We start from the raw sequence: 20,219 nt of genomic DNA on the forward strand, positions 1-20,219 counted from the left end.
GCACACTCTTTTCACTCATCCTACCTCCTCATTCCTGACCTGCTTTTATTTTGCTAGTTGGTGGTTGCAGCTGTTTTGAGTGTATAGAAATGCTGGGCTTGGAAACTGAGAAGGCTGTTCATTGTAGTCAGCAAAAAAACAAACAATGAGCTCAGAATCTGGCTCTTCAGTCAGTTTCTAGTAAAAAGGAGTTCAGTGAATAATGAGAATTAAGCCACAAGGGAAACCAGTGTGCAGTTTGAATGTTGTTTTAAATAAGCTGGGAGTGCTGTCAGGAGTGATTGGGGTAGAATGTGGCCACAAACGTGTATTGCCTCTTTTCATCCAGTCTGAATTGCATGATCAATATGGCTGGATTCTGGAATGTTGAAGAGTCCATTAGGATAGCTTAAACTATATCCCTGTCCCTGCTAAGTTACGTTCATCTATTGACATCCATAAATTGAATTACATACTTCTGTAACTAATCTAAAAAGCAAAGCAGTTTAATTTTTGCTCGTTTCCTAAGATTAAATGTTTGTTTTATTCTAAATCCCAAAGCTATAATAAAAAGATTGGTTTGGGATCTTGAAGTAGATTTTTGAGGCTGAAATATGTCTTTCTTGTTGCTTTAATACATGTTCTGTTTAAAAAAAAACCACTGTAGGTCAGCTCTGCTCTTCAGTCACATCACTGTGCGTGAGGATAACTACTTTGCCTTTCAGAGAGGCTGAGGCCCCCTCTCCACATAAATGTAGGTTTTTGGTATTTAGCATCCCTGAAAAAGGAAAGCATGGTTCAGATGAGAAGAAACATTAAATACCATTATAGATGTGTCAGCTTTAAGCTTTAAACTTTCTTCCACATTAGCACATTTTGGTCAGGGTGTGGGATTCTTCCAAGGTAATAAAAGTGGAAGTGAAATTTCAAGGAGATGGATTTTGGTACTGTGCAAGTTACCTACAGGGAGCTCAGTGGGACTACTTACAAATTGAGGTGGGCATTGTCACCAGTTGTCCTGAAGTGTGTGAGAGGCAGAATGTACACAAAAGCATTTCAATGTAAAAACTGATTTATCCAAGCTCTTTCCCTAAATATAGTGAAACGTTTTAGAAATGGATGGTTCTCCAGTGTTTATATCAGGGAATTTGGTATTTGTCCGACACAGAAGGTCAAGAAATTGGCTCTTCAGTAGAGTGCCCAGTGAACACTGCAAGAGTATTTGTGAAGTGATAACCTTACAAGTGCTGTAACCTTTTTAATTTACAGAGATAAGCATATGAACTTCCTAGAACTTGCATTTGTTAAATCAGGGACATGTGAATGACATTCTAAAGCCTGTGAAATCATAAAGTCTCTTACAAAATTTCTTCAGCATGGATTTGGACCTTTAATGAGAAGGGCTTCTGAAATAATAGCTGGGCACAGAGAGTGGGACTCCTTAGCAGCAGACCTTAGGGGCAAACCAGCCCATCAGAGAAATAACTGGAGTGCCTGTGGCCAGTGCAGGCAAAAGCTCATTTGTACAGAAGGCAATGAGACCTGCAAGTCCCTGAAATCTTCGTGGTCACTTGATGTGCTGGCTTATAGTGTCAGTTCCATGGAAGAAATGTAGGTTTGCCTTTCCTCAGGGAAATGAGGTCTCTCCGCAAATAATTCCTTGACACAGGCAACCAGGTCCTCCAAAGAATTCTGAACTCAGATGTCCATGGGGGAAAAAAAAGGAACCTGAATTTTAAAAATGGTTGATCTATATAATAGCCAAAGTTTGGATTTTGTCTATTCCATACATTGTATGTGGTTCCTATTTATTTAAAGAAGCAATGCACACTTTCAGAGATACAGAATGTAGCTTCAAGTAATAGTAGAAACTAGAAGCTTTGGAAGTCTTTGAAACTCATGTACCACAGTTTCTGTTCTTTAATGAAATTCTGAAGTGGGCTGGTTTCCTTTTCCCATCTCTTTTTGAGAAACCTGCTTGGTTTTGTAGGCTAGTCAGGATGGAAAGCTAGAAGAACTCTCTCAGGAAGATTGAGGCTAACTTCTGTAAATGCTGTGCAGGTTGGCATGCTTGCTATTGACTCTCCCTAATACAGAATCCAGTAAATTTATAACTTTATCATGGTATAACCTTTAACATGTGATGCAAAGGATATTCCTGTAATGTCATTGGTTAAATTAATTCTCCCTGGAAAACTGCACAATTTTCTTGAGTTGTCATTCATTTACAGTATAAGCCTTTCACCTCAACAGTTCCAGGGATAAATTGAAGGTACATGAAAAACAGCTGATCACTATGCTGGGTTTTTTGTTTTTTTGTTGATGTCATTCATCCCTAAAGATTATAAAATATACTATGACAGTCTTTGGTTATTAGCAGCTCCAACAAATAATGGTGGCCTAGTATAGATTTTAAAGATGCATCCTCTGCATTGCAGAAAAGCCATTTGTTTTCTAAGATGTTTTATGCCTGTTCTCAAAACATTTGGCTGTTTTTATCAGCTGTTTGTTGCTATGATTATCACTAATTGCATATTATAAAGGCAGAACATGACAGCACAAATTCCACCAAGCTGACAATCAATTTTGGGGATGTCCAGTCTATAGATAAGCACCAGGGACTAGAAGATCATGTGCTGCAATGTGCCAATAACATCTTTTAATTCACTGATGTGGAGGCCATTAAATGCAGATCCATGACTGTATGCTATGCAAGGACAAGGCTTTGAAATCTCCAGCAGGTGACTCTCTGCAGAAGCCAGCAGTCTGCAATGACAAAACTTGAATCCTTGAACATTTCCAAAACTGCAGAAAAGAAAGATACTGAAAACAAAACAGAAAAAAAACCCTTTCATCTATAAATAGACCACATCTTCAGTTATTTGTGTACTGAGTTTTGCACACAATTCTTGGTATTTTTCTATGCTGAATCTTCTGGAATCTCTATCAATACACCACACCTGAGTTTGGAACTTCCATGTCAAAGGTGAACAGAGGTCAAGAGAGTTGGATATATTTAGTCGTTGTAAAAGAGATTCATAAAGAATTTGTCAATCTGGAAGACACAAAAGAAGCCTGAGCTTTGGGAGAGCTCTGGACTTGCTCTTCTCTAGTAGGTGGAGATATTTTGTGAGAATACCATCTCCTGCTTCTCCATTTGGCAGTAATAAGTAGCAAAATGGCCCTGCAGACAAATATTTGTATCTGTTTGAAACTGACAGATGAACAAAATAGCTGACTGCTTCTGCTGAGATTAATGATTATAACAAAGCTGACATTTAAATAGTATTCATTAGGTTTTAAAGTTAATGATCCCTTGAGATGAATTAGAACAAATCATGTCACTCAAAACTGGGAGAGCTGAGAGGAAATTCCAGAACACTGGGGCAAATCTTATTGGAGCAAAAGATGCAGAAAAGTCTTTATCCAAGGTAGTAATTTTGTAATTAATGTGAAAACAACAATCATGGCTTTAAATATGCCTTTATTCCAGTACATCTGTACAGTTCTTATATCATACAGAGAAAGAAAATGTCTGTAACAATGTATCCCAAACAATTCAATCCATGTCTTATGTCATTAGCACTGACAGATCTGTAAGACCAATATTGTTCGAGCTCGACCAGAGGTAAGAGCTCTGAGTGGTTTAACAGTCAGTTAAGCTTACTAAAAGTTGAAGTTAATGAACCTAGATATAGATGCTACTCTGAAACAACAAATAAGTAATACTGGCTAGCACTGTGCTCAGTTACATGTGCACAGTGTTTTATACACTGGCAGATATAAACAGCCAGAGAGACTAGCACTGATATAACCTTAGATTGGTCCTGGACAAGCAGTAGCAATGCTGAGAAATTTTAGCAGAAACTCCCTAATATAGACATAGGCATGGAGGCTGGAAAATACTAAAAAAACCACTAATAGAGGACAGCTGATTGGTGGTAGTTAAATGTATCTATCTGAAAATAGAAAACAAAATATCTGGGGTGGTGTCTGGCTTCATCAAAATCAATGGCAAATCTTGCATTGACTTAAATTTTGACTAGAATTTCAACCCTGTTTTCTGCATGGACCAGTAGGAAAAAGGTGACATTTTTCCCCCCCTTCCCTTTCTGGTATAAGAAATGCTTTGTTTGGACAACTGCCATTGACTCTTCAGCATTTGGCCCAGTTTTAAAAAAAGTCTGTATCAGCCAATTAGCTGTACAAAATAAATACTGTCTCTTTGGCTGACCTGGATAGTTTCTATGGCAGCTCCATACTTAATCTAAACTCTATTCTTTTCCTGTTTCTTGCTTCTCCCTTCAAGCCACCAGCCACTTCACCAGTTCGCTTTGAAAAGGCTCTTGGAAGCAGAATGTAAAAGGCAAACTGTTTCTCTTCCTCTTGCAATACCTTCAATTTTAGAGAACGACTGGGGTCTTTGCTCGTAACAGTGAAGTTCCATCTGTAGTTGTTACTTGCTGCCAGTCATTGTGTCTTTCGCTAGACCCAAAGGACCCAAAATTATTTCTGCAGAAACTGTGATTAGAACTCTGGACTACTTAATCCCAATTTTTTTCCCTCATGTCCTCTTCACCATTTGGTTTCGGAATAAAGTCATTATGTGTATTTTAGAAATCCAAAATGTATATAGATCTGTATTTTGATTTGCAAATTATTACTGTTAACATTAGCATTACATATATTTAATGTTAGTATAATATGTGAAGGTGTGTATTACTCTTCAACAACAGAATTCAGTGGATTATAATATTTACATTATGCTTTTCAGTGGTATGACTCTGACGAACGATGTTATTTAGGAACATTTGACAAATTTAGTATTTTCAGGTCAATATGGTCATTTTCTTGACTATATTTCATGAGGAAATCCTTTACTTGTTTCTCTTCTATTCAGTTCTTTTTTCTTCTTTTTTTTCCAAAGACTGAATTTACTTGTAACTTGAGATCTGAATGCATGTGACCGTTTCTTCTTGTAGTTTGCCAAATTGTTGTCACATAAATAACATTTGTATTTATTAGTGCTTGGATACCAGTGTGATGGGTAACTTAGACTGAATAAAACATTTAAAATGAGAAGGAGACAGATCTTAAAATCACATCTGCTCTGGAGAACTGAACTTTGCCAAAGCAAACTTTAAGCTTCAGTTTCAGTGCGTCTATGTCTACTCAGCCTGAAGCAGTGCAAGTTTGGGTGGAATCTGCACTCACTACTTCAGAAGCATGATCACCATTAGACATCTCTCATAGGGCCCATAGCAATTTTTCAAGCAGTGGCTTCTGGAAAATATTAGTAGTTGGCATTATATTGTGACAGAGAAAGTGAAACCACTTGCTATTAAAAAGATGATTCTAAATATGTATGATTCCTCCATTAACTTCTGTAGGCTTAACTGTAAAGAGTCCTGTCTTTGTTGTTACTGTGAGGGCAACAGAGAGGTCACTCACTGTAGGTCAGCCACAGGTTTCAACAGGCATGGTATTCGACTGACATTGCATAAATGTCCGACTTCAGCTCTTCCAACTACATCAGTCACCTAACTCAGCTCTCAAACACATCTGAGGTAAAGGTTTGAGACACCGTATTGTACACTTTACTGATAAGGAAACTGAGGTGGTTAATGGAATGCCACACAGTCCTGGCATTCAGGTCTACAATCACAGCTGACTCCTCGAGCCCCTGAAACAAACTGCTGAAAGCAAAGTAGGAAATTATTTGAGGAACTTGCTTCCAGCTGTCTGATGATAGCTATGTCCGTAGACAGTCCCAAGAATGCCAAAAGGATGACCCAAATTGAAAATTACAATTACTTCAAAATATGCCCATTTCTGTCTGCAGATAGATGTGTGCAAGTTTGTGGTCTAGTCTACTCCAATAAATTTAATCATGATAACCATACATTTTTGACACTTCTGCTTCATTACTATCATTCATTAGAACTGAAAGAGTTTCAGCTGATTTATTCTGTGGCAGTCTTTTGCCTGCGCCACACAGCTGTTGAGAAAAATCCCCCTAGTCCATTTCACTCATTAGTCTTCCACTGGATGTGACTGTCTAATGAAAGAGTCATCTGCCTATAAGATAGTGCTGTCTGCTTAGGCACACAGGCTGCCTGCTAAATAGAAGGAGGTAGCAATGAAGTGTCACATTTCAAAGACTACAAGAGCAAATTGGGATGGTAACAGACTGAACAAATGCATTCTTAATGAGAGGAAGCTCTTCTATTACTTTACTGGGATGCGTGGAAAGAAGTCCTTAATGCTCAGAAACAGTAAAACTAGCCATTTTTAATGCTTTTTGGGAAAAAAAGGAAAAAACTGTGACAGAAGTCTTTAACAAATTTCTGCTTGTAAATTGCAAAAACTTTTTAGCATGATCCTTTGCTTAAGATTTAAACTCAAAGGTGAGAGGTGCAAGTTTTCTGATCTCTACACCCTAAAAGCTTTTTGGGCTAAATACATTCTGGGCATGCAGCACAAGCGTTGCAACCAATATCTAATCCACTGAGCACTGAATGTTTCCAACATCCTATAGATACAGGATAATAAGAAAATGCAAAAAGCCACACTTTTGACACATTATCCTTGTCTAAGAAACTGAAAACTCTAAACAATCCCCAAAAGTAATGACTTTAACCACAGGTAGTCCCATTGTAATCTCTCCCATTTTTAATTTTCCTGTTTGGTTTTAATCACTCATTGCAAGTCCATTCTAAATGTGCCGAAGTCAGACTAACAGTCATAGAATCTCAACTTACGGGTAATGGGTTAAAACTTAAACAGGGGAAGTTTAGATTGGATATAAGGAGAAAATTATTTCCTGTTAGGGTGGTGAGACACTGGAATGGGTTGTCCAGGGAGGTTGTGAATGCTCCATCCCTGGCAGTGTTCAAGGCCAGGTTGGACCAGGCCTTGGGTGATACGGTTTTGTGTGAGGTGTCCCTGTCCATGGCAGGGGAGTTGGAACTTGACGATCTTAAGATCTTTTCCAACCCTAACTATTCTATGATTCTGTGATACTAAAATCTTTTCTACTTGTGCTTCCGTCTGCCAGCATCTTCAGTACTGTAGAATGAAAATACTATGGACCCAATTATTTTGTTACTCTAAGCTACATATATTTGACTCCCATTTAAAAAGATGTAATTCCCATTGGTTTATCATCATTCTCTTTAGCCATCCTTTCAATATCTTTATGTACATCAAATTCCTTGAAATTGGGGAAAAGCATTTGTCCAACAACAGGCAAGTTATATGTCAACAAGAATGCAGGCATGCCCAGCTTACCCTTCAGGTCACTGCCATGGTCTCATTTCATCAGTTTATTTCTTTATTGTTCCAGTATTGTTCCAGCTTTCTTTTACTTACCTATGCAAGGTACACGTCAGCAAGGCCTCCACCCATCATTCCTTTGCGTCTGGATTTATAATGCCTGAAAAATAAAGGTTCTTGCTAATTAAGGCCTCTTTTCACTCTTTGTGAGTTCCATAATTATTCTTAGTATCTTGCTTTAGTTCTTTATTCATTAGGAGATTCCAGCCCTTTCCTACAATTCCTCCTTCCTGCCCAGCAGGCATAGATTATTTCCAAAAACACTAAGCTTAAAATAGCAGACTTTGTTGTTCTATGAATTTCTGTACCAAAAAGTCTATCTTCTGAAATGCTGAAGAACATCTAAACCTTGCTGTTATTTATGTCTGTGTCTGGAAGATTTAAGTTTCCTATGCTCATACAGTTTTTCCCTTATTTATTTCTTCATTTATTGAAATGATTACCCTCTTCCAAATCTCAGCCTGTCAGACCATAATGTCCTCTTTTCCCCAAACACTGTCCAAGTTGGGTCTCTTTTAACATCTTCCTTGCAGTGGTTTTCATCCTGACAAACAGGCTATCTTTTATTCATGCCACCACATTTTAAGATTAATAAATATAATTCGGCTGTTTTACTTTGCTACAACTTCAAATTCGCTGACTTCTGTGTATTTTAAGTTGCATCCACATAGGCCTGTATATAAAATTTCTTTGTTTTCTTTTTAGATTGAAGAAACCCCAAGGAGAAACATCATGAGCTTCTCCAGCCTTCCACAAAATTATTATGAATGCACCTATTCATATTAGATTAACTTAAGAGCATTTGGTTTGGGTTGGGTTTTATTTAGCAGTATACACCAGCTATGAATAGTACTTTTCTATTCCAGTAATGCTTTTTCCTAGTCACTACTCATCCACCTGAATGAGGTATAGGTGATACTGAAACAGCAATTAGATTCTAACCAATGTGCATCATGTACAGAAGATGTGTAGTGTTCAGAACAACCCCAAAAGGCCACAGATTTGAACAGTAGGGAGCACCTGTAAGTGTAGAGATTTACCTCCCCTCCACACTGTTAGCATGTAAACATGTTGTCACATGCAGCTTTAGCCCAAATTATAGAGTTCTGTGGGGGAAAATTGTACAAAAAAACTTCACATACCATCTCTCATAGCCATTAGTCTTAGGGTGTGCTGACAGAGGACAGGCAAGGAATGAATTACAGCATAGTGCCTCAGTGAATATATCTACAGCCTAAGTTACAGTTCAACAGAGAGTTTGCAGGTTGCTGTTCTTGACAGTAATAAATTGTTTTCATGCGCTCAGGAGTAAACACCACCATTAAAATGCTGAGACATTTTCTGTTGTGTTAAAATTAAGTTCTGCAACTGATCTTATAAATGATAACCAAAAGACTGCGTATCAACTAATTTGATTCCCTATCTGAAGAAGACAGGGAACTTAACCTTAGATTTCAAAAAAAATTTATAGCTAAGCCAGTACTGAAGTACATTTTTTCCAGTCAGTGTTGCTGTGATTTAGATGAGAAGCAGCAAGAAAGATTTGAGCTGTCACACTTGACTTTGAACTGCCAAGAAGAGGTATTGGAGGTTACAGGCTAAGCTTTAATTCATATTCCTCCTTTTGTTACAGGCAGAGATGGTACGAGCTGCTTTCCAAGCGCAGAGATCTTTCCTGGTGTTAGCATCCCAATGTCAAGAGCCTCAAGAGGTAAGAAAAGTGACCTAGAGTTGCAAGAGGCAATGTATTAAAAAAGCTGTGCTCCTGTATGTTATCAATCCCTGCATTTGCTTTTATTTGTTACTTTATTTATGGGGTGCACTTAGAGGTTTGCTTTCAGTTTTATTACCATGGTGCTGTACTAATGAGAAAGGCATGGTGCAGAGTCAAGAACCTTTTCTGTACCAATACACGTAAGATCATTGAAGAAATCATAGGAGGTTTCCACTTCACAGCTGTTAAGTGGGATCAGTGTTTCCCTGGAAGCTGGAAATGCCATGGAATAGAACAGCTTTTTGCTAGCGCCCTCCCTGCCCCAGCCCCGGATTCTTATGATGGACTTCGAAGTCAGGGGATAAGCTAGTGAGAAGAAAATCAGTACTGGCCCACAGACTCAGTATTCTCCAAGCTGAGGTCCAGGTTATGCCAATTCTGGAAGGAAGGCAAAGAATATTGCCAAGAAAATGAAAAAACAATTTATATCAAGTTTATTTATATACTCATTTTAGTGTTGACTATTTCAATCCTCCCCTAGAAAACTCAGGAAAGCTGTGGAGCTGTTATGAAATCTCATTTATAGTTTCTAGAGGGCACAAGGTTTTGACCAGTAGCACTGTATCATTCTTGTGAATAGTGATTATGTAGCCCTTCTGTGGGACCATCCTTGAACCTTCCTTTCTGGAGTGTGAAGAGAGTGAAGACTTCACTTGCAGTGTTTCTCTGGAAGCTAGAAATGCCATGGAATAGAACAGCTTTTTGCTAGCCCCCCGGGGATGCTATATGGCCTTCAGTTGTGTCTTTTTCCACTAGCTCCCCCCTCCATAGTGCATGAAACTGTATTTTCAAATCAGAATTCTCAGCAACTGGTATAAATTACTTCAATTTTGCTGTAACTATTGTTCCTAGAGACACAAAATATTTTCTAATCAGTATGTTTGAATGGCAAAGATACTCAAGGAAAAAAAAAAAAAAAGCCACAGATATTCCAGGCAAGACTTTAGATTTATAGAGCTCCAAGCAAGAAGGGATCAGTTGTTCTTCCAGCTGTCCCTGATCTCAGAGAGTAAAAGTGGGTCACGACTCATGGAGAACAGGCAAAATTCCCATTGGTACAGGCCTCAGGCAGTCATTTATATTGTCTGCAAATACAATTGCACCCAGTGGCCCACGAAACTCTTCATGCTCATAGGTAAAATATTCCCCAATGAACAGTTTCTAATGACCCACAATGTAATGTGAAGTTCTGACGTACTGGTATTATCTGAGCTCTGGTAAGAGTAGAAACTATGACTCAGCTTGACCTCCTGTGCTGATGTGCCATCAGTATGATTTTCTCTGCTTTTCAAGTGAGAATGGCAATGGCTTCTCCTCACTTTCACCCTTACAACTTTCTGACATGAAGTTAAGGCTCTGAGATCTTTTGAACTGTCAAGTTCACAAACTGTAATTTAAAAATGCAACAAAACAAACAAACAAAAATATGTAGAAAGAGTTTCTCCAGGAATCCAGAATGACAGTTATGGAAGCATTCAGAAAAGCAATACATAATAAAAACCTTGGCCATGTGTATCCATACATCTTACTTGCATGTTATCAGGCTTGCACAGATTTCTGCAACTTGTTAAAGGCAAGAAAGTATACTTTTATCATTTAACTATCTTTTAGGACTGAGGGAATGCCACATGACACATGTGTACACATCATTCCACAGTTAAAATACCAGGAATGCTAAAGAGTAAAGTGTCTTTCTCACTAAGGACAAACACAGTCCAGCTACTTAAGTTTTGTTAAAATAAAGACTGCAAGGTACACATTTTTTATAGGCAAACATATGTTGTTATTCATTCCTGTTCTCTTCTTTCCATGTATTACCTGCACAGGTACATTCAGCTATACTATAGGTAGACTTAAAAATAATTGAAAGCTGCCTGCTTTGTGCAACATGAGCAGTATTTTCCACTGCAGAAAGTGATAGTTCCAGGCACTAGGCTTTTTATATCTCTGTAGTAGTGGGGAAAAAAAGCTCTACTGTAAAGCCATATTGGTTAACCATTTTGAAAAAGCTGGTTATCATCAGCTAGCCCAGAAGAAGGAAAGAAGGAGGGGTCCTTCCCCTCACCCCCAGGACCTTGTTGACATGATGTCATCTAGGTTCTGGTTGTATTTATAGCCTAGAGCCATGGAGTCAGTGTGGAATCCAAACAGGAAAGCTAATCATTAGTGTACCAGAATGCACAGAGTAGAGAAAAGCAAATGAAGATGACAGCATATCTATAAATGCAAGAGAAAAGAGAGTAATTCTGTCATTCAGCTGTCTAGACTGTTTGCTTTATAATGTAAAGCTGTGAATGAGCCAGTGAGTTGCAATTATGGCATAGTAGCTTTGTAGACATTCAGAGACAGCGGTGTGGAGACTGAGGGGATTTACTGAGTTCCTGTCATGTTGGGATGTCATACATGGTGCCTTTAAAAAAAAGAAGAGGGAGGGAAAATGCCGTGGAAAAATAAATTAGCTCAGCTCTTGCAGCTTACAAAGCTAATGAACAAGGAATTCAAACAAAAAGAAAGCTCCTACATGTATAATAATCCTTAGATTTTTTTTTTTTGTGCTCAGCAAAGAGAGAAATGTATCTTGTACAAAAGCAGTATTTTTTCCCCTCTATGAAAATGTTGAAGCCCGAGTATTCATTTAGCTCTTTAACTCCTGCTATGAGTCACTAGGAAACATTTTCAAAGAGTTAAGCTTGCTGAAGTTGCTTTGGCAGAGCTTTGCTTCTTGTTAATAATGTTGATATTTTTTCATTTGGAATCTGTTGCAGTGAACAGCCTTGTATTATCTGTATATGTGAAAATAGTAGGAGCTGAGAAGGTAATTCCAGCTGGCATGCCAATCCAGCATCAACTGCAATAAATTACTTTGCAGAGAGCATGTTCTGTTACTTTTTATGGTCATGTTCTATATTTGTATGTGCAGTGGAAGAGATCACATGACAAAACCACCGGTTGATATTCCTGTTTTCGTATGTCCCAGCTAATGACTGCTGGATACAGGCTCATTCAGCAGGATGGGATTCTTCAGTTCATCCACTTACTAAAAATCATTTTCTGATGCCAAACTTCAAACATTAAAGCCAAAAAATGTCTCATATAAATCGTTTACTATACATAGATAGTACAGAGAAGATGGGAAGGGAAATAAATTAGAATATTGCTGTATTCTGTGAGAAGTTGTTTAAAAGGTGTTTTGAGACCATACATGTACAAGTTGCTTGAGCAATTCACAACATGGATTTTAACACAAACCTTCACAAAACTTTATTCCACATACTCTAAGCCACATATAATTCTGACTGAAACATTATTTTCTTATTGAATACTAATTGTAAAAGTTATTAGTGTCCTTGAGCAAGTTTATCTGTTTAATTTATGGCCATGAATACTAACATACGAGATCACTGCTTAGAGTCACTGCACTGAAGTCTTTGTGAATGGTAACTTACATACTGACTTTATGAGTTGTTTCATTTCACTTTAAGAGTTCAAACAATTTTGAGAGTTGCTTGAGGGCGTGAGTGATCCATTGTTCCCATAATGGGAACCAGTTAATGAGATAAGTTTTTCTGTGAATCAATATAAACATATCCAGATGAGCATACTTGTGGTTAAGAAGTCCTACAGATTTAAATGACAGATGCAGTTCAGACTATAAATGAGTATGTAATTTCTTATTAAAAAGTAATGCTGAGTTCATATGACTGCCAGAGTTTATAGATTTAATAACTAACACTGTGCAGACAAACATTCCAACTAAATACCTGTCTTAAACATCCAGATTCAACACACCAGTGAGAGGAAAGGGGTGGAAGAAAGTGAGAGGTAAAGGAGAGCTTTCCCTTTTTTCCCAGAAAAGCGGAAAAAAAAACCCCTACTGAAACCCAAGAAACTGCATCTGAAGTTAGACTTTGAGCCATGAGAGCAAATCCTAAGGCTTTTAATTTTTTATAGCCAAGCAAAAAATCTATTGTAGGGTAGAACAGTTGTGGCAATTTCTTTGAATAAAGGATTCATTCTCAGAATTCCTATATAGAAATCAAAGATGAAGATTTATAGTTCCCTGCTCTCAGTCGGTGTAAGATGGTTCATTTTTTTTCCTCCCTTCTATTATTAAAGTACTTCAGTAACAGGACATTTCTTATTCTGCATCCTAGCAGCATTTTTGTTCTAATTACCTTGACTTGCTCATGTAATTCCATTTCCCAGTACTTTTCCTCATATTTACTGGGATAACCCTTACTGTTTTCCAGAAATACGAGCAGGATACTCCTCACATTGCTAATTCATTACTTACTTAAGCAAAAGAGTTTGAGCCAATTTTTGTTGCCATTATACTCAGTTGACTTCTGCAAACCTGCACCTCTGTATCTAGAAATAGCTTAAGGAAGAATTTAGTCCAGTCCTTTTAAGGTCTTCAGGTCTTACAGAAGGTGTCAAGAGTGACATGGTCAGAGCCTGAGAGTGCTGAGCTCCAAAGTGAGCCCCTTCCCCCTCCTTTTCTCTGAAATCTTGCCAAACCGTTAACATATTTCTGTTATCAGCAAGTGTACAACTGCACACGACATGTGGTCACACACACAGCGAGGGACCAACTGACATTTTTCAGTTGCTGGCTGCTGCCTTACAGTGTTCACAGCCTCATTTTTGGATATTGTTGCAAACTCTTACTCAGTTTCAGGTTCAGACAGCCCCCTGACACCTGTTATCTCACAATTCTGTCTCAAAGGCACTCAGCTGCATTTAACCAGCCTGAAGTTCATGATACTTTCTGATCACAGAATCATAGAATCAGTTAGGTTGGAAAAGACCTTTAAGATCATCAAGTCCAACCATAAACTTAACACTGCCAAGTCCACCACTAAACCAAGTATCTCCAGGGATGGTGACTCAACCACTTCCCTGGGCAGCCTGTTCCAATGTTTGCCAACCCTTTTGGTGAAGGAATTTTTCCTAATATCCAATCTAAACCTTCCCTGGTGCAACTTGAGGCCATATCTCCCTGTCCTTTCACTTGTTACTTGGGAGAAGAGACTGACACCAACCTCGCTGCAACCTCCTTTCAGGTATTTGGAGAGAGTGATAAGGTCCTGCATGAGCCTTCTCCAGACTAAACAACCCTAGTTCCCTCAGCTGCTCCTCATAAGACTTGTGCTCTAAATCATTCAAAAGCTTCATTGCCCTTCTTTGGACATGCTACAGCACCTCAGTGTCTTTCCTATAAACCTCTGTAGGTGTCCTTGTACCACTTCACCTTCCTCACTTGTGTTTGCCAAAACCCCCAGGTCAATAGCCCCTGCAATATAAAAATAGATGCATTTGAGATTAAGTTCTGCCCCAGGGCCAGTGCATTCAGCTGTAAGAAGGCCCAGAGACACCTAATACAGAATACAGAAAACTACATCTCCCAACCTCTATGGAAGAGAAATAGAACCAGAAATGCACACTGTTGCACACCTTTAGACTGGCTCACATCAACACCACAAGGGCAGGCTCTCCAGCAGTTCTTATTCTGTGCAAGAACCAGACTCCAGTAAGCGAAGGCTCATTGCACTTGTTTACTTCAGTACATCTATACTTGTACTAAGAACAGCATCTCCACATAAGAAGACATTATTGAAGACAGTACTCTATTTTGTATAGCTTCTCATCTGGGGATCCTATAGACTCTTACTGGAATTCTGCTGTGTCCTAAAATAATGTCCTAAAATCACCAGGCTAGTTTTCAATCCCTGAGGCAGTGTTCATATTCAAACTGCACGAGGTCAGATCCCACTGAGCTATGCTGATGGGACGTTCCCTTTCCCATTTTCATATTCATTGTTTCTGCTGAACACAAATCCAAAACAGTGCACTCCTTCCTCTGTGCTACACAATTGTTCCCCAGGATTTCTGGACTGTGCATTGTCTTCTAAAAGGGAAAGCACTGAGGATACAGCTGACTGGAAAGCAGGGCTTTTTGGTTCACAGGTTGTTTCAATTTTTCTAATTTTCCTTCCGTCTAAATCAAACCACAACCAATGATTTTTGAATTCTGAAAGTTAGCAGAGACAGTTTGTCTCTGGGGTGAACCACATGAATGTCCAAAGCTGGAAGCCTGCACTATCTAACACCCCTGTACTGGGACATACCCCATGTGAAATATGCTTGGCCTTAGCAAAGATTTGTCAGATCTCAGATGTTGTGAACAAAACAATTGTGGCACAACACCATCTTCTGACAGAGCTTTGCTACCTGGAATGCCCGGACCCCACTGACATGGACTATGATCACACAACAGAGATTGAAGACTAGTAAATCAAAAGGCTGGTTAACAGTTCATTAGTGTAATTGTTCTTGTTGATTAGGTGTGGGATGTTGCCTGTGTGCCTAAAGCAGAAGGACCCTTCTGCTAAATATACTGCCCATGGAGAGGTGTACTGGACTGGAAGACAATACATAGAGTGCTCAAGTCCAATTAAAAAACAGCTAGAGTCCTGGCTGAAATCATTTCATGTGATTCTGCACTGCTGTAGACTGATGCATGCAGTTTGCATCAGGCCCTGGATTTGTCCACTGCTTAAAAGCTATTTGTCTTTCACTTTTCTCTCCGTTTGCCCTCACTATGAGTTTGCATTTCAAAAAAACCCCACAAATGACTAAACTAGTAATCTGGGATGTGGGGTGCTATGGTTTGGTCTTCCCTGATTTTTTTTCCACAAAGCACAAAATTGCTACAGCTAATACTGGCTGTTAGATTGAGAATTTATGTGCTATCTAAGAGGAATAAAAGCCAAATACCAATTAGGTCACTTTGGAAGCACACAAATGTGTCTGAGCTTCTGTACTAATGAAGCTGACCAGACATTTCTGCAGATTTGTCTCTTTGGGTTGTAGTCCTACTGTTGCACAGCAGTGAGTTGAAGTTGCAGAACCTGTACTATTGACAAACAAATGAAACACTTCTTACATCACTATGTTGAAAAGCTACAGTCTAAGAAAATGAGACCAGAATAAATTAATGTGTCTGTGTACTTAGGTAGGAGGAGACTTTTCAAGACTGAAAATACCGGAATACTAGAGGTACATGAATGTAATGTTCTTAGAGAAAGATCTCACTGATGGTCTCTACTTCCAATCAGAAAATGCTTGCAAAGCATTGGATTAAGGTGCAGTTGGTTACACTGCAAGTTTAAAAGTAAAACTGTGGTAGCACATACGGAATACTTTCTGCAAGGAGAGATGGAGATAGGCAGTGCTAAAAGAACAGTTTGGCAGCTGCCAACAGAAGCTGGCAGTATTGCACTTAGGAAGTAATAATGAAAAGGGGGGGGGAAAGTAAGCATTTGAGGTCTCTGAATGCAACACTGGGGGGCTCGAAGCTACCAACTAGCTTAGATTCACCTCTGGAAAAAAAATACATTTTCTCTGTACTTAAAGGAAGGTTATTCCATGGCCTAATCTGAACGCTGATTCCATTCATACTGCTGACACAGCTACAACAAAAAAGACAAGCCTTTCTTAAACCACATATATACAAAAAAGGACTAACTTAAATTTTAAAGTCTTCTTTACAGATTGCCTATTATGAAATACAAAATATGGGAAAGTATAGTTATTCTAAAACTATTTTAGTTCTAGAATCATAGCCACTCAAAGCTGAAATGCACCTTACTGGTGGTCACTGAAGCTACCCATATCGTATTCTTATAGACACTGGATGGGCTTCTGCTTATCAGCTTTAACTATCAAGGCAGGCATGTTGTGTAAGGTGTCTTTCTAGGCTCTCTTTACAGTAAATGGCAGAACCTCTAGAGTACATTCTTCACATCTATTAATGTCTTCTATTATCTAGTCTTCTAATATCTGTTAATAGGTAGAGAGAATTCCTCAGAGGAATCTCTTTCTTCATTTACAATGACAGAATCAAGATTCATCTGAGAGCAGATGCTCACCTTTTCCATTGTTAGAACTGAGTCTGGTGGATACTATCCATTGCGTCTTTCATCCCTTGAAAGGGTGAAATGGGGGATTGGACTGTACTAAGCATTTGCAGAGATAACGGCTGTGTCTGCATTACTGTTTTAATTCACAGTGGGACTATATTCTTTATTTAAATCAGCCCCATTTACTATGCTGTGATTCACATTGTAGAGAAGTCTTAGGGTATACAAAATGGGTATCTTTCTGATGAAGTGAAATGGAAGATACACTCCCAGACAGCACCTAAACCGCAGTTTACAGCTAGTCCAAAATAGTCCCCAACAAACGCATATAGTGTGAATGTCAGTCCTCAGCAACTGTTCTGCTCTACAGAACCATTTCCTATTAGGCTACACTACTTGCCAACATACACAAAGACAGCAGATTCAGATCAACTCCATGTTTCAAACTTGCTTATGAAAAATACAGCATTAAGTATGATGGAGATTTTGAACTCTCAGAAGAAAAGAACAGAAGCATAGACCCTGGAATAAAGGCTGTAGTAGTGCTGTTCTGGTTGCAGCTGAAGAAAATGAAGGGGCTGCTGATGCCAAATGCTCTCAGCTTTCTGTTACTGCTCCTATGCCAAAGGTTGCCACCCCCTCAACATAACTTAAAAGGGTATTTGTTCCCTTGCCATGTTTTTTTCATAATAGGTCAGGTTGATTTAAACAGTGTAATAGTGAGGTCTGAATTGTGTTGCCACCCATCAACATAAGAATTCTTCAGTAAGCAACCTTACCCTCAAGCCCATGTAAAATTAGCTTAGAAATACATAAGATCTTTAAAAACTGTGTTTTTATTTACCTGCTGGCTTTTGTGCCTTCGTGATTCATGCTGGCAGGTTTCTGAACAATGATTCTGAGAAAATACCCATTCTCTCAAATTAAAGCTGAGGTTTTCAAGTAATCATTGGCTCAAGCAGCCAAGTTTAAGCAAGCCACTCAGTTTAGTGTGATTTTACAGGCAAATCACATGAATTATAACCACCAGAAGTTTGGCCATTCTCCTGAATTAAATCCACTTGCCCCTGCCCCAGTCCTGTTAAACCTGTCATTTGGGGAACTTCTTATGTGAGTATTACAAAAATGAGAAGAAGAAGAAAGTCTGTTTGGTGCAGTCTGTTGGAGTACTGGTATGTCAGGTCATTTTATGTGACTGGGCTGAGACTGTTAAGTCTCTGAAGTCAAAGCCTAAGGCAGTTCTTGTTGCTTGCTGTACCTTTCTTGGAGCGTTTTCACTAATCATTGCTGTAGTCTTACTACTCTTGATTTTCTAACAAGAACTGTAAGCCTTGGATTAAAGCTGGCTGGTTGTTCAGGTATTAATATCTTTAAAGACCATCTGGTTTCAATAGTACATAGAAAAGGACAAAGGCATACTGGGAGTTACTTTCGATATTTCTAAATTGTTCCACTGTTGCATTCTTAAACATTTCAGCAAAACTGATATTATAATAGGAGTGGTGTTTATACAAAGACTCTTAAATTTTTGTTAAACAAATGTGCTGTGTATTAAATGACAAGAAATTTTATCTAGCACATGCCAAAGGCATGCTGAAGATTTTTCCAACAGCTCTGATTCATCTCCTTGAATTCATTTTGTCTTAGAGATACAGTATAGACAATAATGTTATTACCAATCAGCTGTTTATTAACATTCATTGCAATTCATATTATTCATTGCAATAAAGAGATTATTCTTGTAGAACTCTCAGCACAACTGGTTCTGCATTACAGAATCAAATAAGACTGATTGATTGATTACTGCCAGAATTAATGAATCTTTCTACACCCATATGCCATATACACTACCATTCATCCGCAGTTTAATCACTAACTAGAAATTTAGAACTGATTGCAGGGATACAGGACTCAATGAAGATATTCCTTGCAGGCTGGTATTCCCTGATATCCAACCCTAACACAGAAACTCGGATCATGAGAAGCTTGCACAAAAACTCATGCACATTTTGTGCAGCCAGGCAGGCAGCAGCCATTGCAGAACAAGCTGAGGGCACAGCGAGGGGAAGGTAGGCTGGACTGATCTGCCCATCTCACATGAGACAGAGCTCAGCAAAGCCTCAAGCTCTTCATGGCTCTTTCTGGTGTCACTGCAGTGCCAAATGAATGATTGCTTTGAGCCACTTTCCTTATCAATATATATATATATTACCTTTAAAGTTCCCATGGGACACTTTTTCTGTGAAATTATATAAATCCACTACATTTTTATAAACACTTGATTGACTGAACAGGTTAAGTGCTGTGTTATGACAGATAGAAATTCTGTCTGTACCACTGATAGAAAACCTATACAAAAGTGGTTAGGAGTTTTTCTAGGAGGAGTAGGAGGAGGTGTGGGTCTTATGGTACCATTCAGGAAAACGTTTGGCCCTAATTTTGCCTTCTTATCAGTTGATATCAAAGTGTTCTACAGCATAAAACAGTTCCTTGTATGGGGAAGTTGAAACACAGAAAGGTAACAGCTTTCCTGAAACCTGATGATAATTTGGTGGGAGAGCAGCAAAGAGAGCCCCCATTTATGGACTCCCACTTCTGTGCCCTATCCACAGAAACGTGCTGCCTCACAGTGCTGTCTAGATATACCAGGCATCTGTCAAGCTGTATTTTTAGCCCTGATATTCTCTTTGGCTGGAACTGGGCCATGAAGATTCACAGTAAGCTAAGGACTGTAAATATCCCTTAGACTTTATGGGAGGAAAAACTGGCATAATATCAAAGCAGAACAAACACTTTCTTAAATTTCAGTTTTGTTAACTACTGTCATACTTGAAAGATTTCCCTGCAAAATAAGAAAGAACCGACCAGCTGCAGCATGCTGTAAACAAGCACAAATTAGAAAGAAGAATTCTTGCAGACTTTATCGTGTTATGGCAACAAAATCAGCTTTTGAGAACTACAAATCATGGAGGTTTCAGGGCTTTTTCAGACTTAATGACTTACGCTGGTCATTAAGCCATCAAAAAAAACTCTTTAAGTCTGCCAAAAAGACTGTAAATATTTGTTTTCTTCCAATCCACTTTGTTGTAGGAAAAGACCAAGTATCCCCATGCGTTACAGATGCATAGGCCTTTCTCAAAATTACATAACCACTAAAATATTGAGGCTCCATAGTTGGATTAAAATTCTTTTTAAAATGCAGATCCTCT

General features: G+C 38.7%; 1 protein-coding gene and 1 long non-coding RNA gene across 3 annotated transcripts in view; one reads left to right on the forward strand and one right to left on the reverse strand.

Annotated features, from left to right (window-relative positions):
* The window catches only part of CAP2 (cyclase associated actin cytoskeleton regulatory protein 2), a 67,348-nt gene that overhangs the window by 22,118 nt on the left and 25,011 nt on the right, over positions 1 to 20,219 (forward strand). For both annotated transcript variants that reach the window (XM_061346437.1, XM_061346438.1), the window contains exon 4: positions 8,948 to 9,025. In XM_061346437.1, coding sequence (XP_061202421.1) covers positions 8,948 to 9,025 — 78 coding nt within the window. The remainder of the gene's footprint in view (positions 1 to 8,947; positions 9,026 to 20,219) is intronic.
* LOC133208521 (uncharacterized) lies at positions 1,767 to 7,334 on the reverse strand. Its single transcript, XR_009724407.1, has 3 exons — positions 7,270 to 7,334; positions 2,940 to 3,034; positions 1,767 to 2,745 (listed from the first exon to the last, which is right to left on the reverse strand). It is a non-coding gene; the product is annotated as an uncharacterized LOC133208521 (long non-coding RNA).

The sequence above is a fragment of the Neopsephotus bourkii genome, unplaced genomic scaffold, assembly GCF_033783945.1.
Source record: "Neopsephotus bourkii isolate Nb327-2 ecotype Australia unplaced genomic scaffold, CSIRO-AGI_Nbou_v1 NB_272, whole genome shotgun sequence".
In the NCBI taxonomy this organism is placed as follows: domain Eukaryota; kingdom Metazoa; phylum Chordata; class Aves; order Psittaciformes; family Psittacidae; genus Neopsephotus; species Neopsephotus bourkii.